Source organism: Urtica dioica, chromosome 10 (genome assembly GCF_054948205.1).
Source record: "Urtica dioica subsp. dioica isolate 48M chromosome 10, U.dioica_male_clone48M_v1_H2, whole genome shotgun sequence".
In the NCBI taxonomy this organism is placed as follows: Eukaryota; Viridiplantae; Streptophyta; class Magnoliopsida; order Rosales; family Urticaceae; genus Urtica; species Urtica dioica.
In genome coordinates, this window is record NC_142765.1 from 1,660,769 (window position 1) to 1,688,326 (window position 27,558).

The 27,558-nt window shown below is 33.7% G+C and overlaps 1 protein-coding gene across 1 annotated transcript; it reads left to right on the forward strand.

Moving 5' to 3' along the window:
* Positions 1–13,613: 13,613 nt before the first annotated feature.
* On the forward strand, positions 13,614–16,264 carry LOC149382920 (cytokinin dehydrogenase 4-like). The gene is made up of 5 exons (XM_089629363.1): positions 13,614–14,325; positions 14,429–14,556; positions 14,677–14,937; positions 15,085–15,347; positions 15,720–16,264. The coding sequence occupies exons 1-5, from the start codon at positions 13,689–13,691 to the stop codon at positions 16,048–16,050; spliced, it is 1,620 nt and encodes a 539-aa protein (XP_089485489.1). The 5' UTR covers positions 13,614–13,688; the 3' UTR covers positions 16,051–16,264.
* Positions 16,265–27,558: the final 11,294 nt, after the last annotated feature.

Below are 27,558 nucleotides of genomic sequence, written 5' to 3' on the forward strand. Positions count from 1 at the left end.
ATCAATTAATTAAGTAAATCGACTAGCTCTGATACCACTTGTCGGGGATGATTCCCCCATATAACCATATAAATGCGGAAAAGTAATTAATTACGCTAATCATGAGCTAATTAATTGAATGATTATATGACAAGATCTAGATTTACGTTAATTAATATTATGAGAGAGCATATAAGTCAAGCAACCGAAACAAGAGTGAACGAGTACTTACATTGATTTTCGGTTCACGAACTGAAAGCTTTCACAATCCGTCTTCGTCTTGAACGTACAAGCTTCCACACGATCCAACAAAGAACTCCTTCTTCAAGGACTCGATGTGATGACACCTTAGTCTTCCGAAACGTAATCTCCGAGACGAATAAGAAAGATGAGTGGGCACAATCTTTATCTCACTAGATCACGAAACTAGGTGTTTCGAGATCTCGCTCTTATTTTACTAAGAATGGAAACGAATTTCCGAGGGGAGGGAGAGGCTGTTTTGCACGGCTAAGGTAGCCTAGAGTGCACGAAATTATTAGGTCAAAAACCTTAATTTTTGCATTCTCATGAACCCGTATTTATAGTAGTTAAAAGGAGATATTCATGGAATCTTCCAGAATATTTTATTTCCTTTTATTGTGTTCACACTATAGGATTTAATCTAGGCCATTGGATCTCAACAAGTGAATCCTACTTTTTCTCTCATCCATCAGATCAATATCTATGGGATATTTAAATAGAGAATAATTTATTCAGTGAGATAATAAAGGAGAATATATTATTCTCCTAAATTTTCTCCTAAATATTCTCCTAAATATTCTCCTAAATACTCTCCTTTAAATAAGGAGAAAATATAGGAAAATATCTTATATTATTCTCTCTCCTTTATTTAAACAACTAAAGAGAAAATATTTGTAAATACCAATATTATGAAAATCGAATTTGGAGGCACACGGCCTAGGGATTTGCGCAACTTCTAATGCCGAAACCCTAATTCGATTTTTCATGTGTGCAAGGCCCAATTGCTTAAAACCCAATTAATCATTTATTTACTTGGTCCAACAATAAACAAATAATTAATAATTGTTTATTTACTTGATCAAACAATAAATAAACAATTCTACCATAAATATTTATTTAATTCTGCGAATACCCGTTTTCCAGAATTAATGTTGTCAATCACAATTACAGCAAGTGAGATTAATAATGATAAACATTATTATACGAAAGTTCTTATCCGCCTTTATCAGAGCCGAATCGGGGACTATGGACCTAGTAATAGAAGCTTAACAAATCCGATGAAAAAGACGAAATAGTCCTTTCTCTTTTGTCCATCGATTCGTCTAATCTTGGTCAAATACTCCACCTTGTAAGCCAAGACTGAACTCTCCTTTATACTAGAATTATATTTACTCATCGTGACGAGTGTCCACTGATATAGTCAGTTCGTGATCAAGATCCTCCAGGTTCAACCCGTATCGAGAGAAGTCAATTTTTCCGTTATACTTCTCTTGATACATATCAGCCCTAAGCATTGTTGCTTTCCCAGCGAAAGATTCTTTCGAACGTTACTTACTTCGAAAGTGCGCGCAATCTATCGGTTCTGGAATCAACCCTTAGGTGAGAGAACATTAACCTTCTTTCAGGAAGGCTGGATTCCGTATCTGTAAATCACTTCCCACTCGAATTATGCTCTGAGAAAACTCCCAAGACAAAAGCCGTGATTAACATGAATAGCCTTTTAGCGAATGAGTCAAAGAGCTCAGTAACATAACCCAGTGTCCATGATCACTTCAGGATTTAAATCAAGTCTCACTGTGACCATCATAGTGGCCTCGGTTAGTGTGTCGTAACGGTCCTTAAACGACACATCTACACCAAGACCTGTCCGGGTCGTACACTTACCACAAGTGTAGAATGCTCCCACATAGTGATCAGCCTTCACCCATGTGTTCCACATATATGACTTTAGATATAGTTTTCCAGGCGTATATCAGTCATCGACCATGTTTTAGCACACCGCCCGAACTCAGGTGCCCAGCACGTGACTCAGTTAGATACGGAGGCTATGGAATAATGAATGTTTAATAAATCTTATTAAATAAGAAATAACGCTTTCAATTCAAATAGATAATAAATGTCAAACTTTATTTTATTAATAATTTCAACGAGAATTTACATAAGTATCTTCTCGTGGGCAAGAATTCCTAACAATATATATATATATATATATATAATAACACATATTCAAAATAATGTATGTTATTGGTATAGTATAATATAGTATTAGTAATTATGATTATAATATACATAAAAAATGATAAAAAAATATATTGATGAAAGAGGGAGAAAAATAAAATAAAATAAATAAATAAAAATATACAAAATATATTGATGAGAGAGGGAAAAAAATTAAAGACCAGGAAAAAAAAAATAAAGGCCGAAAGGTCAAGGGGTGGAAAAAAAATTTTAAGACCGAAAGGAAAAAAAAATTGTAAAGGCCAGAAGGCCAAAAAAAAAAAAACTAAATGAAAGAAAAAAAAAGCCGTCACGTGTCGTCGTCTGGCGGCGCCACGTGGCGGCTCCAAGATGCATATGGGAGTTGAGGTGCTCCTTATTAACTATGTTATAGATTCACACATAATACAAATCTACAACTTATTATAATTATCTTTTGATTTGAACCACTTATTTTATCTCTTGAATATTGTAATATTATTACTTGAGGTATAAGGAATATACGAATTATTAATCATCAGTTAAATATAATCGATGAAAGACTTATTTGTTTACTACTATGAAAATATATTGACTCTTTAATTTATGTTTATATAAATATATTATCATATAATCCACTATTTTAAACTTTAATTTTTTTAGAACACGCTTAATAGTTGTTAAACCGTAGCAACGTGGGTAACAAAACTCGTTATAATCTATATTTAAAGCTAAAAAAGAGCTTAGTTGGCAATGCCCAATTGGCGAGAGAAAAGGTTGCCTAAGTTTGTGAAAGAAAAAAAAAATACATGTCCCATTTGAGATTGAGTGTTCTAAGTGTTTAACGTTATCTAGCCATTGAAGACAAATTCAATCTTGTAAATATCTAGATACGCATAGTCAGTTAAAACAATGGTCAAACAATCACGAAAAAAATGTGAAGAAAGAGACACTGCCGTAATGTCATGTGATATCCCAAAGAAAAATACATTTTAAACTCTCAGAATTTTGTTAGTAGTCATTCATATATAAAGGTTACCAATTCTATACTCATATGTAAAGGTCAAAACTTTGAGTTATTTTTCGTTTTTTAATATATATATATATATATATATATATATATATATATATAGATAGATAGAGAGAGAGAGAGAGAGAGAGAGAGAATTGACCAATGCAAAAAGTATGGCCTCAATTTGTGACAATCATAGTGATCAATTTGTGTGTGTAAATAAATACGTGCACTGTGATGTGTTGAGGAGAATTCAAAGATGGAATTTATACAAAAACAAGCACAACATCAACAAAATGCCAAACGATATTCAAAGCTCGAGCGTTTGACAAGAGCACTAACGAGTATTATGATTTATGATCATGCATGAAAATGAAAGTGTCTACCACTGAAAAATCTGTGGCTTTTCCAAAAACAAATATTATTATTTATTGGCCATTGGATTTTGACCCAACCAATCTCTCGATACCAAACGGCCTTCCTCAGTCAATAAACCGCCGACAAGTGTAAACTCAAAATTAAATATTTTAATTATTTGACGGAAGTTTAAGAGGAATTTATTTCTTATTAATTGAGAGTTCAAATTTGGTAATACCTTTAGTTGAAAGTAGGTCATATATGTATAAGGATTGTTCTTTGTCGAGAACCTTCTGACTCGGTCATGGTTTACATTTGTGTTAGGACAACATTCATTCTCCAAGTTGGAAGTTTCTATATGTATATTTATATATATTCTTGGAAGTTTAATCAGCTGAATTAGGGTCCACTTATTTACGCGTGATGAAGTCAAGTAGCAATCAATTTTGCTCAATATCTACTAATAAGTGTGTGGGTTCATTGTTTGGCAACGTGTTCTCTCTCTCTCTCTCTCTCTCTCTCTCTCTCTCTCTCATATAAAGAAAACTACAATTATCAATTTATCATAGCAACTTACGATGAACGCGTATTTCAATAATGTAATTGGTTTTTTTCTCGTAAAGAAAAAACTTAAAGATGAAACGCATGGTATTGTGTGTGACATATGATTAATAATTTGAAAAACATGTGTAAAATAAATAACACTCGGAATTGCTTGATGTAACACTCCAAGTTGGACTAATTATTATTTAGTCAATTTCAAACTTAATTTTAAAGTACTAGCAAACATTTTATTTATTTTGATAAATTAATCATTTATCAAAATTAACGTATATTTACCAATGCTAACGTATGTAAATACTAAGAACAATTATGTAAAATACTATATGATTAATGAGGTCAAGTCACCAAATTTGACTAGATTTTAAATATGCTTAAAACATTGACTAGATTACAAATTTAATGTTTCAAATGTCTTAATCCGATAAATTTATACATATATTTATATATCTAAATTGAATGATCCACCTTTCAACGTCATTTTCTTTTATTTATATGCGAATTTCAACTCAGTTGTCCCTCAAACACTCACCAAAATATACCAATATATTTGACAGTGATACATATGATGCGTGAATAAAATAGTTACGATTTTAAACTTGATCTCTGTCACTCGCATAATAAGAGAGAGAACAACACACAAGAACATATATAGAACACGACACAAATTTTTACTCTCATCTCTGTTGATAATTATCACAATTTTTCACTCACAGTGTGATGTAAAAACAAAGATTTGCACAAAAACTGGAACAGTTCGTATCCACTATCTCATGAGATAAGTCTGTGTCGGCTAAGATATTACAACATGTTCCATGACATCTTGGTTAATTTTTCGTTAAACTAAAATTTGTTATAATTCAATGTAACAAACCGAGAATAATATGTTTCAAGGTATGTTTTTGCATGACATGATATATTTGGCTTTGTCATGGGTATTATTATTATTATTATTATTATTATTATTATTATTATTACTAGTATGTAGTAGGATTTATTATTACTAGTAGTAGTAGGATTTATTATAATAATAATTTTTTATTATTATTATTATTATTATTATTATTATTATTATTATTATTATTATTATTATTATTATTATTATTATTATTATTATTATCCTTCTGTAATATTGCTAAAACTTGATGAGTCCATTTCATGAAACCCCTACTTTATATATTTAACTTAAACATAATTTTTTTTTCCCTGCTTTTTCTATAAAGGGCCAAACACGACACTCATATCATATTTGTGTGATGGGAATTAAAAGAAGGAAAATAGACGCATAATCATCAAGCACACTGATTTGGATGCACATAAAATAAAAACCAGGATCATGGATCGCCTCATATACTATTTCACATCGCTTTCGGATTTTGATATTTTTCTTTATTTTGATGGTTTATTTTCGATTATGAATTTCTGCCGACCTACACTGTTTTGCATGGTTTTCACTCTCACGTTTGTTTTACATGGTTTTCATTCAAAGATATTAATAAATGACTTCTTTTTCATCGCTCATCGATTGCAATATATCTCAATCGTATATATTGTTATTGATGTGTATGAATATCATCTCTTTGAATTCACCAACAGTATCCAATATTGTATGCACTCTAAAAAAAAAGTTAAATGAATTCAAGGTCACGTATTGTGGGTCACATTCATGAATCTTATATATTACTTAAGTGGGAAAATTTCATAGTTCTTCACGTACTTATGTTTGTGGAGAATATATTCATGAAAATATAAAGCACATCTAATGGTGGAGAGTCAAAATATATATGATGATAAACATTATAATTACGACGGTTACAATGATATGTTTTGGTACTCCTTTGTAGCATCACACTTGATTATGAATAGCTCTATTTTTTGTTTCTTTCTATTAATCACTCAATCAAATTCATCTATAAAAAGTTTATAGTACCACCACTCATACATAGTTGTTAGGCGAACCATAATAAACACTAGTATGCTATCGAGTCCCACCAATGTGTGGTCCAAGCTCTATATCTAGTTATATCGATATATCATATCACGCTTTTGGGGTACTGATTAAATATTTTAGACTCAATGCCATTAGTAATATAAGATCGACTTGAGAGAGTGCTTTCATCAATGGGTATCTTTTCCCATTCCATGTCCCGACTTTGCTATAAATACGTTTCCCTAATTTCAAAACGACACATCTCTATATACCATTAGGTATATTCTCTATATACCATTATATACATTTACACTTTCACATTACTATATAGCCAACATTCCGTAAATATAATAGATAAATTGACGTAGATAACCCATCTTTTTATTTCAATAAAAAGATAAATCAGGAATGACACATCATGTTTGTGACCATTCAACTAGTAGGTGGTTATATTGCAATTTCAAACGTTTAATTTGGCTAATTACATAATTTTTTGTGTATGTATATATATGTATATATATAATATATATATATAGAGAGAGAGAGAGGGAGAGAGAGAGTATATAGTAAACTGGTTAATTTATGTCATTTTTTTTTAAGATTGACGTTAAGGTATATTTTGATCAATTTTTTTTAAAACTCGTTTGAAACTCGGAACTATGAGAGAAAATGAAAATACGAGAAAAATAAAAAATAAGAGGGAACATAAAGATTATATATTACATTTGAAAGTCATGGAAAATAAGAGGAAAAGAAGAGTGAAAAGTTAAAAAAAAATACGTACAAACGTGATTTGGATGGATTCTTTTTATTATAGAAAAATCTCACGGACTAGGCCACTCAAACGTTGGATTTACAATTTATCAAATGTTTCAAGCATGTTTAAAATCTAACCATATTTAATGACATGACGTCATTAATCAGATAACATTTTACATGTGTCCCTGACATTTCTATACGTTAATTTTGGTTAATTTTAATAAATAATTAATTTACAAAGTAAACGAAAACGTTGACTAATTCTTTAAAAACAAATATAAAATTAACTAAATTTGGCACCCTTTATTATTTATGAAAAATAGAATTCACTCATTATTTATACATATTTTTATTTTATTATTTTCCCTCTTATAATTCATTTCTCAACTATTCTTCCTCCAACCAAATAACACGAAGAAAGATGTATTCTATTTTTCTTTCTGTCCTATTTCACGGGTTTCGAATGGACTTTAAAACTCCGTTTGTCAACGCTGCAAATAAAGGTAGAACACTCGTGGCCAGTTTGTCAACAAAGTTGCTGCTTGAATAAGTGAGGTCTTTAGTTTAAACAAATTGATTAGACGCACTGAAACGTCATGTTGTGTCAAAAAAGAAAATAAGTCTCTCTATTTAAACGACATCTTTTATTTGAGGTAAATGAGGCGTTGATAGGTGGTCATCGTGTAAAAAAAATCGCTCTGTCGACGTCTTTTCTTAAAGGATAATTTACAAGAATACCCCCTGAACTCTTACTCGATTAACAAAGTGCACCCTCAACTCGGATTTTCAACAAAAATTACACTGAACTCATATTTGTATTGACTTTTGCCCCTTCCGTCAAAATTGATCAGTTACCATCCATAAGTTTCGCACGTTTTAGGCACGTGAGCTCACTATCGAGGTTATGATAGTCTTTTAAATTACTAAATTAATGTTCTCAATTAAATATATAAAATTTGTATTATTTTGTTTTTTATTTCGAATAAATAAATGGGTATCAGGTGAAGCTGAGGAAGAAGAACAGTAAGAGCAACAAATGAGTATGCTTTGTGTGCAAGCGGAATCAGTTGATTCGGAAGGTTGTCGCCAAAGCTCAAATCCTATTATGAAGGTCGATCCTCCTCATCTTGAACACCACACAACAACAAGAGGCCTCGTCGGAGATAGACAAGTTGACGCCGGGAAGCTTTGCCAGATCTGCAACAGATCTTTCCCCACCACGAGTCGAGGAAGCTTCGTGCAAGAGAAGAGGCACGAGGTCTGAGGAGATCTGGTCCTTGGATCTCGAATCAGATAGGAGGAAGCTCAACGCCGGATTGGTTCGTTGCGCATCGTCGGAAAAAATGGCCGCCACTAGATTGGTTCTTCGCTCGAAAAAAAATGGCCATCGAGTCCTTCCTTCTCACTGAAGAAGCTTCGTGAATGAGAGATGACACAAAAGATTGGCACGACGGAGCACCCAAATCCGAAGGCAGGGGCGTGATCTGGAAGGGACACCCCGAGCGGACCACCAGGAAGGAGAAACATGCCGGAGTCAATGGAGGCAATCCCTCTTCGTGCGAAACAGGGATGGTGACCGTCAGTTGATCTCCGTCGCGCCAACCAAGAAGTTTCGCCGAGCCAAGATGTATCCGGTCCTCGCCACACGAGTCGGAGAGGAAGGACTTTTAACAAAATAATATAGTGTTTTATATATTTAATAAAAAAAAACATTAATTTAGGTAACTGGAAAGACCATTATAACCTCAATAGTGAGTTCACTGCTTAAAACATGCGAAATTCATAGATGGTAACTGATAAATTTTGACGGAAGGGACAAAAGTGAACACACATAGGAGTTCAGAGTAATTTTTGTTAAAAATCCGAGTTGATGATGCACTTCATTAATCGAGTAAGAGTTCAGGGGGATTCTTGTAAATTATCCTTTCTTAAACTGGACTCTGAGAGAGAGAGAGAGAGAGAGAGAGAGAGAGAGAGAGAGAGAGAGAGAGAGAGAAGTATTTGGTTACATAGTACTCAAAAAATAAAAAATAAAAAATTCAAGGCCGAAGAGTAGGTACGATCACTTATCATCTAGAACTACTATATGGTGGACAGTTAGTATTTCTTCCTTTTCTGAAAAAAGTTAGTATTTCTTGACTTATAACAACAAAAAGCATTATTCAGCCGCCAAAAAGCTTTCTTACCATATAATTCACTTATTATATTAGAATAGCAATTCTAGACACGTCAGTATATATGTATAATAAGGCCATAATCAGGTATAATAAATTTTAATTTTAAGTTTTTAACTAGCAACTGCATCTGTCTTTTTGTGTAGATATATCAAACTGTTTCAATTGCATTTATAATATTAATACCTAATAATGCCTGTCATTTTCGTGTCGCATGACTTTGCATTACTCGGATCAGATTTATAAGCAACAAAAGTAAAAAGGGTTTCTAAAACTCCAATATATATAGGGTGTTTCAGCAGTAATAAAGTTTGATGAAATCAATAGCGTCATGTAAATCCCATCAGCTTTAGTTAGTCCAAATAAAGTTATATAAAATAACCATAACCACTCTTCAGTTATCCACAGCGTCTATTATGTATCAAAACAAGCACTATCTTTTTTTAACTTTCTGTAAAAAAATTTAGCTGGTGTGGTTATGATGCATGTTTCCAATATGTTGCTTTTCACTGATCTCTTTTTCATAATATATATATATGTGGTAAGAAAGTCCTGTAAAATATGTATATTTTAATCTAGTGATGACACAAATGAGTATGTAAGACATTTTGGTAGCTGTAAACACATATTTATCTGAGGTGGAAATGGACAAAATCAGGGCAATAATTTTCCTTAAATTAAGTGGAATATACATTAAGATAATAAAGGTGGGGAAATGGATTATGGAACATGATAAATTTATAAAAATATATCATAATCTCGTAGAGTTATTGAGCATCCTAAATCAATTTTGCACCCTACCAACCCCTCTTATCACAGTTTATAATATATTTATTTTATTAACTTTATTGATTTATTATTACTATTATGTTTCTACAAATTGCATGGTGGCTAATATGTACGTGGCAAATCCGCATAGGTTTTTATTGGCTTAGTGGGAACGGTCCTTGATTCCCGGCTGACCAATCACAGCGTGCTCACGTGGCAGTACTCCACATGTCGATTGAATTTAATCAATGGTTTTTCTCGTTCACATTACTATATATAAGGGAAAGTTGGGATATTAATTCATGATCAACCCTCCTACAAAACGACACATGTTTCTATTTTAATATATTGGCTGTTTTCTCTATCTTTAAGATTATCAAACTGATAATGAGTATGCTTTCCACAATATAGAAGAGGACATGAATAATCTCACCATCATATTATGTTTATATGTGGTGCTCTTCAACATAATATCGTTCCCACAATATGTATTATTATTTTACTAATTTGGTAGGTCATCTTTTAGGAATACGTTGTTGTTTGTAACAGAATAATTAGGTTTTAATCATCACATAAGGGGGTGTTTGATTTGAAGTAATGAAATGTAATTATATTCTTGAGAATCTCATTAAAGTAATTACATTTTCAAGAATATAGGATTACAGTGTTTGGTTATAAAATTTAATCTTTTAACATTCTTGAGAATCTTATTGTGTTTGATCTCATAAAATAACATAATGTCTATTTAAAAAAATAAGCTAAATGTATTCTTATATAAATTTATAAAAGGGATTTGATAAAATCAATAAAAATCAAATTTAAAATACAAATCAAAGAAAATAATTGATTTGAAAAAAATAACTGTTACTAATTATTTGAAATTACACATATATTAAATGTGGGTAAAAAAACACAAAACATAGAGAGAACAAAAAATTGACATATAAAACTTGAAGAACAATATAATACATGTATAAAAATATAGTATATAGTTAGTAATATATATATATATATATAGATAGATTTAACTAACAATATAATATATATATATATATATATATGTAATTTGTAATACGCATATAAAATTTCAGTTAATAATAAATATATACATCTATCTACGCACTTAATTACTTTTATACATGTAAATAAATACGTATAATATTATATATATATATATATATATATACACACACACACACACACACACACTGCTTTAAAAAAACATCATGTACGTCATATATCAATATAGATAAAATAAATAAATAAAGATTCTCATGAGGTGATAATCAGAATAACACGTTTTTTTGTGGTATTAGGATTATTCCATTATAAATTAATCTCATTATCTAATTAATCACATTTAAAAAAAAAATTAACATTAACTCACACTAAACAATGTAATCTTTAAGATTCTTAAGAATGTGATTAATATTACCCCAACTAAACACACCAATATATATATATATATATATATATATATATATATATATATATATATATATATATATATATGAGTCATTTTAATACTAGAGCTTTCACACTAATTTTGATATTGGCAATGTGATAGTGAATACACTAGAATGAAAAAATTTAGGACTTTATTATTGAGACAAATAATATATATATATATATATATATATATATATATATGTGTGTGTGTGTATCTATATTATTATATGCATTTAAGTTGTGTGTGCCTTGATAATGAGGGCACACTCATAAGCGACAAATACAAGTCACCATGCCATACAAAGTGTGGTTTTTATGCGACAAATACAAGTCACCATGCCTTCCAAAGTGTTCTTATTTCCTTTGCCCTTCAAGAATATTTATTCTTTTTCAACGAATCTTTAGCAGATTTTTTGTGTCTTTTTTTTTTTTTTTTTGGTTTCCCATTGGCTACAAGTTATTGTACTAATAGAACGATATTAATATATATATATATATATATATATATATATATATATATATATATATATATATATATATATATATATATATCTCAATTACCTACTAACTAGTGAAAATTTTATGTAGCTACTAGTTCCCAAATAAATACTATTAGATACTTTCATAGTTAAAAAGAAAACAATTAATTAACTTCAAATTATTACATGCATTATGAAGAATTGATAAATACTCTTGCGTTGTAAAAATCTACATCCCAACGATTCGCTACAAAATTTTAAGCAACAAAGACATAAATATGTCGCAAGGCGTGTATTTTTGTAATTTTTTTGCATAATCATAAAAATTATATTCCACTACTATTTCAATTCAGACCAACGATAAATTTTTTGTCGCTTAAAATAACTACTTAGCCTCCACATTTCTACATGCATTATGAAAAGAGAAAATAATCGACAATACTCGGCTAGTAATGTGACAAAAAAATCTATCACCCAAAGTTTATACCATGATTTTGTGTGTGGTTTCCAGATAATGTAGTACCATGATTTTTGCATTAAACTACAACATGCATATACAACTTTTAAAAACGAAATTTTGTTGCTTCTAAAACCTCAAAAGTTACTTCTAAAAGTGCGCTTCAAAATGCACTAGAATCGATTTGTCCAAAAAAATTAAAAATTAGCTTGTGAACATGTTCTATAAATATCGATCAGTGCATAAAGATAAAAAAATCACCTTTGATTAATTAAAATCGACTAGTCACTTTAAACTCTCCCACTTCTAATAATCATATTTGTAGTATCAGCTCTCTTTTTCAATGTGTTAAATCCTCAAAGCCAAGCCATTACCATTGTCTTTGGAAGAAAAAAAAAAAATCGAACATGTAATTCGACCACAAAAGCATATAGATATCCTTCCTAGAGAACCTGTAGATTTTTTATTTGGTTCTTCTTCGAATAAAACATGTTTTGGTCCCTCATTTAAAGAGCAAATATAAGCATACATATATATACCCATTGTATCAAGTCATTCACACAGACCAAACGGGCATGAAAATAACATATCAACAAGAGAATCATTCGTAGCAGAGTTTGTAGTACATAAAAGATTGATAGCTTTTTCTCTTTTTTTTCTTCTCTTTTCAGTCCTTCCATTCCATTTGGCCATAGCGAGAGTTTAAAGGGTCCCAAAACAAACCAATCGTATCGCTCTTGGTTCAGCTACGTTCACGTGCCACGTGGACCCCATGCACGTACTAAAAAAATCACACTCTACGGTAGCCTAAGCTTAAGCAACGAGTGTATATTATTACATATATATATTCCCACAACAATGGGTAATCAATGGCACAATAATAGAAGTAAGAATAAGGAGAAAATAACTGACACGTCATCATATCCTGTGATGTGTGTGAGACATGAGATACGCTTTGAGGGGTATGGAGGGAATATTTAACAACCATTTGTGGCCTAATGCCGTTTGCTTCTTTGCTATAATGGGAACTATGATATCACATTTATCATATGAAATAAATCATCTTTATCATACATGATATGTTGTCAATTATATTCATTCTTATCTCACTCACTCACAAACATACTCATATGCATATATGTGTGTGTTATTGATGGAAATAATAAAGGTGGGGTTTGTGGTTGCAACTGTTTCAAAAAAGTACAAAGATTTCCACAATCTTTCTTTTTTCCTTTCAATATTATTCAACTTGTCAATATTATGTGATGGCTTTACCTAAAAATAAAAATTAATTTTCTGGAAATTCTTTTCCACCAAAGTAGTCAGTCTTCATACGGATTCTCATGAGACTGCAAAAGAGTTTGGTTGACCCAGTCACCCAAAAAAAAAATGTTCTAAAAAGAAAAGAAAAACTTCTATATTTTCGTTCCTTTAAATTCCTTCATCAACTCTTCTTTTCTTCTTCACTCTTCTTAAACAATTTCATATCGTTTCCCTTTACTCCTCTCTCATTCCTTCCAACCACTCTCTCAACGCTAAAACTAAAATGTCAAATAATTATTATAACTTCCTTAACAAACAAAAAGACATATCATCATCACTACTATTATTACTATTATCATCATCAATACTATTCATAACTCTCTCACCAAGCCTTTCCTTGGCCAAAAACACTCACTTATTCTCACCATCATCACTCAAAGCCCTAGACATGGAAGGCCGTTTCGAGTTCGAAAAAGTCCACCACGCCGCGGTTGACTTCGGGAACCGCTACCACCACCTCCCCGCGGCGGTCCTCCACCCGAGGACCGTCGCTGACGTGGCACTCGCCGTGAAGCACGTGTGGGAGGCGGGTCCCGGGACGGGCCTCAAAATCGCGGCCCGGGGCCACGGGCACTCCCTCCAGGGCCAATCTCAGGCCCGCGGAGGGATCGTGGTCAACATGGAGTCTCTCAAGATCTCCGGCGGGATTAGGGTTTTCAAAGACTACGTGGACGTCTCCGGAGGCGAGCTATGGGTCAACGTCCTTAGGGAGACTCTTCGCCACGGCCTTGCCCCGAGATCGTGGACGGATTATCTCCACCTCACCGTTGGTGGGACCCTCTCAAACGCCGGGGTCAGCGGTCAAGCGTTTAGACATGGCCCACAGATTAGTAATGTACGCCGGCTCGAAGTTGTCACCGGTAAGTTTTTGAGGGTTAATTAGGGTTTCTTGTGGCCCAAGTTATTGAACTAGGGCACAAACTGAAATGCATGTATGTATGGGTTTTTTTTTTTTTTTTGTAGGTAAAGGAGAGATTGTGAATTGTTCTAGGGAGAAGAATGCTGATTTGTTTCATGGCGTTCTTGGAGGGCTTGGACAGTTTGGGATCATAACCAAGGCTAGGATATCCCTAGAGCCAGCACCTTCTATGGTAACAAAAAATTAAGTTTATAAAGTTTTTTTGATATTAAAAAGGTTGACTATACTTTCTTATGAATAGTTTTAGAATATGTCTTCTTATTGACTTTAATTTTTTTATTTTTTACAATAGGTGAGGTGGATAAGGGTTTTGTACACGGACTTTTTGTCGTTTACTCGGGACCAAGAGCGGTTGATTTCGTCGGAGAAGACGTTTGACTACGTCGAGGGATTTGTGATCATAAACCGGACGGGGCTTTTGAACAATTGGCGATCTTCGTTCAACCCGAGGGACCCGGTTCGGGCTAGCCAGTTTGATTCCAATGAAAAAACCCTATATTGCCTTGAACTCGCCAAGCACTTTGACCCGGACAAGTCTTTCGGACTGAACCAGGTATAACATATATATCTTGAATTATTCTTTTCTTGTTTCTACTATGCCCTATATGTTACTTTTCTCAACCCTACATTTTTTTTTTCTTTAGAGAGCCTAATAATGTCCATTTTTTTTATTTCTAACGCGTTGTTTTTTTGACGTTAGGAGATCGACGAGTTGCTTGGTGGGCTAAACTACATACCGTCGACGTTATTTGCGTCGGACGTGACATATTTTGAGTTCTTGGATAGGGTTCATGTGTCGGAGTTGAAACTGCGAGCGAAAGACTTGTGGGACGTTCCACACCCGTGGCTCAACTTGTTGATACCGAGCACAAAAATCCACACATTTGCCAACGAAGTGTTTGGAAAAATCCTAACCAACACGGCCAACGGACCCGTCCTCATCTACCCCGTCAACAAATCAAAGTAAATAAATAAAAATCTTCGAATTTATAAAGTTAAAGTGATAATAAGAATAATAACATCCGTTAAAAGGACATAAATTAATGCCACGATGGTTTTAATTTAAATATTTAGCTAGAATTTTATAATTAAAAAGATGAAATTCGAGAAATTCTCTAAATTTTATCTAAAATTTTCATTAACATTTTTTTTTCTCGCCTTTTCTCGACCTCTAATAATACTTTCTTGATTTCGCCAATTTATTACATCCTTCATAAAATTAGTGGACAAATACTTGAAAATATTACACGAAAGTCAAGTGCAAAATAAAACGTATTATTTATTGTCATTAAATTTTTTTTATAACTAATTATTCATTTATTTATTTACTTAAAGGTGGGACAATAGAACATCGGCGGTGATCCCCGAAGGAGAGATCTTCTACTTGGTGGCGTTCCTCGCTTCCGCCGTGCCCTCGTCCAACGGGACCGACGGATTGGACCACATCTTGACACAAAACTCGAAGATCCTCGACTTCTGCGAAAAGGCTCATCTCGGCGCAAAGCAGTACTTGGCCCACTTCTCGACCCAAGAGCAGTGGCGGGCCCACTTTGGGGGCCCGCGCTGGGAGACCTTTTCTCGCCGGAAATCGGCTTACGACCCTCTCGCCATGTTCTCCCCGGGCCACCGAATATTTCAAACGACAGACTTTTACTCTTCCTCGTGACAAAAACGACACCAAGTTGTACATACATATACACTACGTACGTAGTTCATAATTCATATGTGTATAGTAATCTATATATTATTAATTAAGCCATTTGATTGACAAATCAATTTCTTGGTTATTTTTTTTTATTTCTGCCATAATACATGTACTGTCACGATGAATTAGTATGTGATGAATTTAATAAAACCGAGTTTGTGATTTGTTGCGAGGATGACGTGTCTCAACCCCCGACTTTTTAGAAAAGCAAAGCAAAACCAATCTTATTATAATTATTATTATATTTTTTTTAAACCAAGTTGATTATTATCATTATTTTTTAAAGAGATTATTTTTTTTATCTTTCTGATTTTGACTCGAAATTTTCGGGCCACCTTCTCGAATATCTAATGCACATTGAGAGGAGAGGATCTCTTAATAAAGGAAATCTCCTTTTTTATTTTTATCTTTTAATCTTTATGTTCTAAAGATTCCCAACATGTGTGTGTGAACTGTGAATCAAATCGAGTGAAGATGTGTTCCCTTGATACAACTGTCAGACTATCTATGTCCTACGCTACACAACGATCATATATATATATATATATATATATATATATATATATATATATATATACATATATATATATACACACATATATATATATATATACATATATATATATACACACATATATATATATATACACACATATAAATAAATAATTTAGGCAAAAAAATAATAATAATACATAAATAAAAAGTCATATTTCTTTTTGTATGCAACTTGGCCTTTGGAATATCAATCATATCATTGCGTTAACATTTGCACTCGAAAAAAGAAAAAAGAAAAAAGAAAAAAGAAAAAAAAGGCTGCGATTCTGAGAGTTAAAACAATTTGATTTCAATTGGCGAGTCGCCCGGGAATAAATAAGAACCATTTCTTCAACGTATAATGTGAGAAAATTTGTAAGTCATATTGCTAATAATAAGCGGAAAAAATAATAGACATATTACATAATATTAAATAAATGAAAATAAAAAACTAATAACATAAAACGTAGACATAAAATACAAATTAAAATAAATAAATCGGATATCATTAATAAATCGGTAAAAAAAGGAAAAGAGGAATGTCGAGACTTATTAGACGATTTTCTTAATAAAACATTATTACTTTGTCATGATGCTGAAAAACATGAGTAACCGTTTTCCAGGATACAACGATGTACGAAATGAACAAAGCACTACCATGTTCAACTCCGGCAAACTTAAACATGTGCCAGAAAACTACTACCAATACCGAGAGAATTGAGGGAAAAAAAAAATTCGTGTGTTTAGCTTCTGCCTTTCAGCCATTGGTTTGACTCTCTTTTTTCCTTCCTTAGAATGAGAAAATGTTCAGCCTTCTATAGGCACAAGTCTGAACCAAATGGAAAAAAATCGTTGCAATTTAATGGCTCGTAATGCTCATCAATTCGTAACATTTTTAATCAGCCTTAAAGCCAAAAACGTCAACCATAACCATAGCCTTCAATGGCCTAATTTAAACAAATTCCGGAGGTTATAAAAATCAGCTTGAAAATTAAAAAAAACCAACAAAAAAAAATGTAGGATCTCAACTCAGCCCGACCAGATGGTGGCGCGCGTTTGGTGGAATTGGGCTTCACTAAGCCCTTGCTCTTTTACAAAACAGAGTCGCCCTTGAGAATCTAAACATTTTTTTAACAAATTAGCTAAAGAAGCTCATATATTTGTTCAATCACATTCCATGTGGGACTCATGTAAATCAACCACAACACAAACAATTTTCTTCATAATTTTTTTATGTTTTTCAACACATTTGAGCCATTAAATTGATATTAAATTATCTTTAATATCAATAAACACAATTTATTCCAACAAAATTACATAACTTTAAAAAAAAAAAAAAAAAAGGCATAACTTTTTTTTTTTTTGAAAAACTCATATTTGATATCATTCTTGAAAATATCTCACATGGTAGATATCATTTAGATTATACTTAAAACTTGCTACCTAAATTTACTCTCTGTTTCATTTTCGTCGAATATGCCACAAATAAATAAATATTTGTGATATTAAAGATATATTTAGGTGAAGATGCAAATGTTTAAAATATATATTTAGGTGAAGATGCAAATGTTTAAAATAAAGGTAAAATAGAAAATTCACACAAAAAAATAAAATATTTACATAATAAGAATGATAAACGGAAAAATCTTATAATTTTCGCTATTACTTATATTTTATTCAAGCCAAACGTGAAAAACAAATATCGCCTTAATATCATTTTATTTACTCAATTTATTTATGCAAGAGAATAACCCATTAAAGCAATTTCATATTTAACACGTTATACATCGAATAAGGAATACCGGAATGTGAACAAGAATGTGTAATCAAGTACAGCTGTGATGACAATTGCAAAAAAAAAAAAAAAAAAAGATGGTAGTCATTGATTATAATAGTGAAAAGAAAAAAAAATTGACTTGATTTGATTTGATTGTAGTATATGATATTGTGTGGAGCTCATTATTCAAAAGATTGAGAGTAATTTATATTGCTATATTTGTTTTGCTAAAAATAACCAAACACACCGCATCAAAAATCACATTGTCGGTTGAATCATAAAAGTAACCACAGGATTACATTTTTTTTTTTTTTTCATTTGTTTGATAAATTTCATAAAGTATAAGGTAATACTTAAATGATAAACGATTTTTAACATAGGCAACATCAATCGATAATGTAGAGAAAACATGTAGGGTTTCACAAATTTTGCCTACGCTGTTAGCTTTCAATTCTCTACTTAAATATAAGGTTTGAAATCACCGTCCAAAAGTACCAACTGAAAGTTCGTTCTGGTGGTGTAATTTAAAATGAATACCAATTAATTAAGTCGTTGAACCTCTACAATTGGAATAAACCAGAATCATGTTAGTATCGATTTTGAAAAATCTTCATGTAGTGAAAACCTCGGTAATGAATCAAGAACACAGACGTAACTTGACCAATACGCTAACCAGGATCTAACACGCTATCAAATCAAAATGCGGAATAACAGTGAACACACGATATACCCTGGTTCGGCAATGTGCCTACATCCAGCAACGAAGATCAAATCACTATCAGGTGTTTCAGATTACACACTCGTCCTCACTTTTCCCCAAATTGTGTTTCCCTTACAATTAGACTCTCAAAAGTGTTTCCCCAAGTGTTTGTTCTAAAACTGAAAAGAGAATGAAGTTACATTAATCCCTACCTTCATTCTCCTCTATTTATACGGAAAAACTACACAAAACATAACTGTTGATCTCAGCCGTTGATAGCTTCCTGCGCAAGCAATCGCCTGGTATGATCCAACGGTTGAACTCATCTGCAGAATCTTGTACTCGAGCCTGTTGATGAAGCCTTGAGACTGACCTACAACAATTCTCCACCTCAGACGAACACACCTTCATCTAGTGAAGTGATCTTCTTCTCCTGATCCCTAAGGACCAGTCTTCTCCATCTTCTTCCTCATGTTGATCAGTCCTAGACAATGAGCAAACTTGTGTCCAGGCACTGACTTCGTGAGCATGTCCGATGGATTATCTTCAGTGCCGATCTTCTCTATGCTTACTCCACCTGAGTTGATGATGTCCCTCACAAAGTGCATCTTGATGTCAATATGTTTTGACTTCTCATGAAACACTTGATGCTTTGACAAGTGAATTGCCGACTGATTGTCACAGTGAATTGTAACTTGCTTCTGATTGAACCCAAGCTCAGTTACAAGACCCTTCAGCCAGATTGCTTCCTTCACTGCCTCTGTGACAGCAATATACTCAGCTTCAGTAGTTGATAGAGTGACCACTGGCTGGAGATTACTCTTCCAACTTATCACACCACCTCCAATGGTAAACAGATATCCTGTGAGAGATCTTCTGGTGTCCAGACTCCCGGCATAGTCTGAGTCTACAAAACCCTCCACCTGAAATTCTGAGGATCTGTTGTTGCAGCCATAGATAATGCCAGTATCATGTGATCCTCTAATATATCTCAACACCCATTTTACAGCTTGCCAGTGAGCCTTTCCAGGATTGCTCATAAATCTGCTGACAAGACTTATAGCATATCCTATATCTGGTCTTGAACATATCATAGAGTACATCAAGCTCCCCACTGCGCTAGCATAAGGAACAGTGAGCATGTACCTTTTGTCTTCTTCAGTTTCAGGGCATTGACTCACTGATAGCTTGAAGTGATGAGCTATGGGAGTGTTCACTGGCTTGGCTTCACTCATATCAAACCTTTCCAGCACCTTGGTAAGATATCTCTTCTGAAAAAGCCCAAGCCTTCGTTGAGTCTTGTCTCTCTCAATTTCCATTCCTAGGATCACCTTATCAGGGCCAAGATCCTTCATCTGGAAACGCTTACTGAGGAGAGTTTTCAGCTTCTGAATCTCTGACTGTTCCTTGTTCACAATCAACATATCATCCACATACAAGAGTAGATAGATGAAACCAGCTGCCTTGAGATCCTTGAAGTACACGCACCAATCATACTGGCTTCTCACAAAACCATTCTGAGTCATGAAGGTGTCAAATTTGAGGTACCATTGTCGAGGTGACTGTTTGAGGCCGTAGAGAGACTTATGCAACAAGCAAACTTTCTCAGTCTTGTCTCCAACCTCAAAACCTTCAGGTTGTTGCATATAGATAGTCTCATCCAGGTCTCCATACAAGAAAGCGGTTTTAACATCCATTTGTTCCAGTTCTAAATCAAAAATGGCAACCATAGATAGAATGATACGGATTGACCTGTGTTTGACCACCGGCGAGTAGATTTCGTTGTAATCAATACCTTCCTGCTGAGAAAAACCTTTTGCCACAAGCCTGGCTTTATAACGTGGCTTTTCAACTCCAGGAATCCCCTCCTTGAGTTTGAATATCCATCTCGAGCCAACAATCTTCTTGCGTGCTGGTTTATCAACAACAGTCCAGGTTTCATTCTCTTTCAAAGACTTTAGCTCCTCTAACATAGCTGATTGCCACTGATCTCTCTTTTCACTGAGACAAGCTTGCTTGAAAGTTCTTGGTTCATCTTCAAGCAGCTCTGACCCAACCAACAAGGCAAAGGCTGTGAGGTCATAACCGAACCTCTGAGTTGGTTTGTGAGTCCTTCTTGCTCTATCTCTCACAAGGTTGTAGTCAGATGGATTGCCAGCACTCTCATCATTCACCTGATCTTCTATTTCATCAAGATGAGCTTCAACATCTTGAGGTTGATCTGCAGCTTCATCATGCTGCTCCACCTCAGCTCCCTCAGGGTGTTGTAGATGATTTTCAACAGCTTCTTCAACTTGATCATTGACAGGTTGGGTGGCAGTATCAGTAGATATCTCCACCTGAGCAATGTGCTCTGAGCTTGCTTCATCTTCCTCTGCAAGGCTGTCAAGATCTCCAGGGGATTTTCTGTCACAGAAATCATCTTCTCTGAAAGTCACATCTCTGCTGATGATGAACTTTCTGTGCCCAGTTTCAAGACACCATAGCCTGTACCCCTTTACCCCATCTGGATAGCCTATGAAAACATATTTCAAGGCTCTAGGCTCAAGCTTCCCTTGCTTGGTGTGCACATAAGCAGTACACCCAAAAACCTTGAGTTTGCTATAGTCTGTTTCATGGTTAGACCACATCTGCATAGGAGTCTTCAACTTGATGGCTGTAGAGGGACACCTATTGATCAGATAAGCTGTAGTCTTGACAGCTTCTGCCCAGAAAGCCTTTGGAAGCTTGGCGTGTATCAGAAGGCATCTCACCCTCTCCATGATAGTCCTGTTGAATCTCTCTGCAAGACCATTCTGTTGAGGTGTGTTGGCAACTGTATGATGCCTTTGAATGCCACTCAATCTGCAGAAGCTATCAAACTGTTCTGAGCAAAATTCTAAGCCATTATCAGACCTTAGCTTCTTAACTTTCTTTCCAGTCTGAGTCTCAACCATGGTCTTCCAGGTCTTGAAAGAATCCAAAGCCTCATTCTTTTGTTTGAGCAGATAAACCCATAGTCTTCTTGAGTAGTCATCCACTATGCTCATATAATACCTGCTGCCACCATGAGAAGGGACTCTTGCTGGACCCCAGAGATCAGTATGGACATAGTCCAAGATAGCCTCTGATCTGTGGATTCCCTTGCCAAACTTTGCCCTGCATGCCTTGCCATAGACGCATTCTTCACAGAAACCCAAAGCAGTGATCCTTTCATCACCCAGGACTCCTTGCTTGGCCAGTTCTGTCATACCTCTTTCACTGACATGGCCCAGCCTGAGATGCCACAACCTTGAATTCTCTTCTCTTGAAACAATAGCAGTATGGCCAGTTATTGTTTGTGCAGTGAGGAAGTACAAGCCATTTCGTCGAACACCTTGTAGTACAGCTCTTCCATTCTTGGAAACAGTCAAGATTCCATTTTCACTAGCAAATTTGTACCCTGCCTGTTCCAAAACTCCAAGAGAAATCAAATTTCTTTTCAGTTCAGGGATATACCTGACATTTTGAAGAATCTTGACCTTGCCCAGATGATTCTTGAGAGACACGGAACCAGTGCCAATTACTGGACAGTGTTTATCATTGCCAAGAAGAACCATCCCATCTGAGTCAGCGTAGTTCTCGAGCCACTCCTTGTTGGGTGTCATATGAAAAGAACACCCACTGTCGAGAATCCACTCGGAACTGGGTCGATCGGTGGTGACCATCAGGGCTTCAGCACTGTCGTAGCCATCGTTCTCAGCAACAGCGGCTTTTCCAGTCTTGGAGGTAGAGGCTCCATTGTCTTTCTTCAGTTCAGGGCAATCCTTCTTCATATGTCCCTCCTTGTGACAATTGTAGCACTTGTATGCGAAGGGCTTCTCTTGATCTTCTGGCTTCGACTTCCCTTTCTTCTTCTTGGTTGACTTCTTGTCTGATTGAGCGCGAACAAGAAGACCTTCAGGTGCAGATTTCTTCTCGCCTCTGGATTGAAGAGCCTTTGCTTTCAATGCCAACTGAACATCCTCTGCGGTGATGGAGGATCGCCCATATTTCATAGCATCGACGAAATTTGCATATGAGGGAGGCAAGGCGTTTAGAATCAAGATCGCTTGGTCTTCATCGGGAGTATCGACTCCGATATTGGCGAGATCGATGACGATTCGATTGAATTCGTCAAGATAGTCTTCAATCGGCTTGTCTTCTTGGATCTTGAATCCAAAAAGCATTCCCTTGAGATAGATCCTTCTCGATAGGGATTTCTTCATGTACAGGCTCTGAAGCTTCGCCCACACGCCAATGGCAGTCTTCTCATTGGCGACTTCTCGCAAAACTTTGTCTCCAAGATACAGGACGATCGTGCTGTATGCAAGCTCGTTCATCTCTGCCTTGTCTTCAGCCGTGACCGATTCAGCGTGTTTGGCTTCAGGATCGATCGCCTTGGAGATTTTCATCTGAACAAGAATTGCCTTCATTCTCTGACGCCACAGAGCAAAATCTCCTTTGCCATTGAAGCGTTCGATTTCCATCTTCGCGAGACCCATCGTGTTCAAAAAACAGATTTGATGGTGATGGCTCTGATACCAATTGTAGTGAAAACCTCGGTAATGAATCAAGAACACAGACGTAACTTGACCAATACGCTGACCAGGATCTAACACGCTATCAAATCAAAATGCGGAATAACAGTGAACACACGATATACCCTGGTTCGGCAATGTGCCTACATCCAGCAACGAAGATCAAATCACTATCAGGTGTTTTAGATTACACACTCGTCCTCACTTTTCCCCAAATTGTGTTTCCCTTACAATTAGACTCTCAAAAGTGTTTCCCCAAGTGTTTGTTCTAAAACTGAAAAGAGAATGAAGTTACATTAATCCCTACCTTCATTCTCCTCTATTTATACGGAAAAACTACACAAAACATAACTGTTGATCTCAGCCGTTGATAGCTTCCTGCGCAAGCAATCGCCTGGTATGATCCAACGGTTGAACTCATCTGCAGAATCCTGTACTCGAGCCTGTTGATGAAGCCTTGAGACTGACCTACAACACTTCACATTGCGTTCGATACCAAGCTTTTTGTCTCCGACCTCGTCTCTCAAACAATCTTTTCCTACTTTCTCATTTTCACCTTTCTCATCGCAACCGATTGGTCACTTTCGTCACCCATTTTGAAAAGAATAACATTTTTTTTAAGACATAAGAGAAAATTTCTCGAAAATAATGGGTGATTTGGGTTCAAGAAGAGCTTTAATTCTCCCAAAATATGATCATTACATGTCAAAAGTAATATGGTTGATTTAGCTTGAAGTGTTGTTTTTAACTCTTAATCACGGAATGAAATTTCCGATTTTATTGCTCGCAGCGAGCCGCAATACGTGCATTGGCTCACAGTTTTAACTAAAGAACAATTTAATAAAACATATAGTAAGTATAAAATTATTAACAAAAGAAAAAACTATCTTACCCATCAAAATAAAATAAAAACATCACAAAATCTATAATATAACCCATAGTACACTTAAAAGTCAGATTTTTGATACTATCCACTTATATAAACCTAATTGCATGCCATAACACACATTTGTGTATACAATTTCTCTTTCATTTTTAATTATTGACACTCCAATATCCAACGACAAAAGTCAGAGAGCTAAAGTACGTACTGCTGGAAAATTTGAGATCTAAACTGAAATCCACTGATGATGATAACATTCACAAGAACAATCTAGTGAAGAAGATCTCGTGCTTTTTTCTCTGCAATACAAATCTCAAACTTAGCTGGAAAGTACACCACGATTTCAAAGGGTCCACATAGACTACTTTATATTCATTTCTGTATCTTATTTTTCTTTTCTAACTCCTATTGTGCTTTTGATGCATAAAACTGTTCATTAAGAAACTCTTCAAATAAACAATCTCAAGCTCTTATAGGGTCAACTTTTATCGAATAGGTTGTTACTATATATCATCAGTCGTCTCTTATCTTATCTTCACACTTCATTCATATGCTTTTAACAAGAAAATTCTATGACCCACAAATCCCAACTATCATTGAAATGCTTTTATTACTGTTATTCATTATTAATTAAGAAGCCTCTAGTATGTATAAGGTTTCGCTGGCTGGGCCAAAGAATTATTGAAGCTTATTTCAGTATTTAATTATTGAATATTTCAGATTATTACACGTACATTTAGCCTATTTGTATAGCTTTCCCGTTAATTACATGTTTGCCATGTTTTTAACTTTAATTTTCTATTATTCAATATGAATATGATGGCCTCAAGGAAAAGGGAGATAGATGAATTGATTATTGTCTACTTTGAAAAAAAAATCCCTCAAAAGGGCTTCATTTTTTTTTCAAACGAGACGTAATTGTATTTTTTTTTTAGGAATTATGATGTAGCGGGGGTTGTGGAAATGATAAACAACCAATGATTCTTCCTAAAATATGTTGATTCACACACGAATACCAAATTCTGGCCGTCTTGAACTCGTTGAGTCGTAAAAAAAATACCGAAAACAAAAAAAATGGAGAAAACTCTCTTTTTTCATTCATCAAAATCTTCCATTACATACATAGAGGCCTAAAGGCGATTTATAACAAAACCCTAAACACTACTACTTATTTAATTCTAGAAACTAAATACAATAAAATATTAAATAGTCTCTACTACCTTAATACTAATTAAACGTAGCTATATATATAGAATCTAAGATATCTATAATATATTGAGAATATTACTACATATATATATATATATATATATATATATATATATATATATGACTAATATAACTTATTACTATATATGGTAGTACGATATATATTACTATTATATATATATGTGTGTGTAGAATATCAGAATATCACACGGTATATATTAATACTATATGTATATATACGCACTATATATAATTAGGGGACTACATATATAATAAAACTAATTATAAATACAAAATATATAAGATACAAAATATAAAGATTTTCTATTAAAATCTGATATCTAATAATTTGCGCATTGATATTTTGTTCAAAAATTTGAAAAATAAATATTTTTTTATTGAACGTGTTTATTTACTGTGACGACTTTATCATAATTATAAGATATTTTATATTTTATATTAATTTCTACTTTACCTTCTCAAATTCACTCATCGAAAAAACATTACACTGGATTCTTAGCAATTTCTCTATTTTTTAAAGATTTCGTTGTAAATCATATATAAACAATGTCAAAACGGAATGATTTTTTTTTTTTTTTAATTTAGAGGTTGGATACTTTAGATTTATCACATAATTAAGTAATCAGAAAGCAAATTTCTCGCTTAGCTATCATTTTTCGCTGTTTTTGACACGATATCATTTATGAGACAAGTGTTGCACAACTTGTTGTTGATAGTACTCAAACCACGACATAGTTGCACTAGTGTTGAACCGGTCCACGTGCACAAAAGTGTTGAGCTAAATATGGATTGATATTCATTAATACCATACACAAATTTAAACTCAAGTTGACTAACAATTGTGAGGCCGACATAGAACTTGATGCGGAGTAAAACCTAACCCGTATAAAAAATAAAAAATAAAAAATAAATAAAAAAAAAAAAAAACTCATTTGGAGAGTATTTAACGAAGTTAATGATATTTTTGTAACGAATAATTTATCTCTTCTGAAAAGCGTCACATAAGTGAGAAAAAAAAACATTTTTGTGCATGTAGATCTTGAGCTACTTAATTTCGAAAGCTTTTATTTTGTTAAAATATCTTGTCTCTCTCATATTTCGATAATATCATGTTTTTACATTTTTTTTTAGAAAATTAGTCGAACTAAACCACTTGAAACGTTGATATTGCAATCTAACCAACATTTCGTCCAAGTTTATATTCTAGCAAAAAATGATGACATGGCTTAATCATGTACGAAGTTAATTACTATATTATCTTCTACTAGAATTTGGTTAACAAAACTTGTAGCCAAGTGTAATCAACTAAATTTTGCATTTAATACACGTGATCTACTGTTTCATTTAAAAAAAAAAAAAAATTTATTCGGCATCCTTCAAATATACACGTTATTCGCCCTATTGAATGGTTTGTTTTAGTCCTATTGAATATTTTTTGTTATCATTAATATTGCCACTTTTACACGCATGAGATTAGGTAAATTAATCAATGTTTATTTTGTTTCTTATACTATATTCATTCTGGTTAAACGTTCAAATTTGAATCAACGACGTTGTTGATTTTTAAAATTAATTATTATTTCTTTTTATATATTATTTCATAAACGATTTTCCTTTTAAGTATTCAAATTGGAATCCAAGCGTGTAAATTTCTTCAAACGTTGGCTACTGTCTTTTAGTTTAGTTTAGTCCTATTGAATCAAACTTCTGTTACTGTTTTTTTAACTAAGGGTATATTCGATATTTCATAGTCGTAAATTTCAGTAAATGACTAGATTACAAAATTTACCGAACGTGGGCTAAAAAC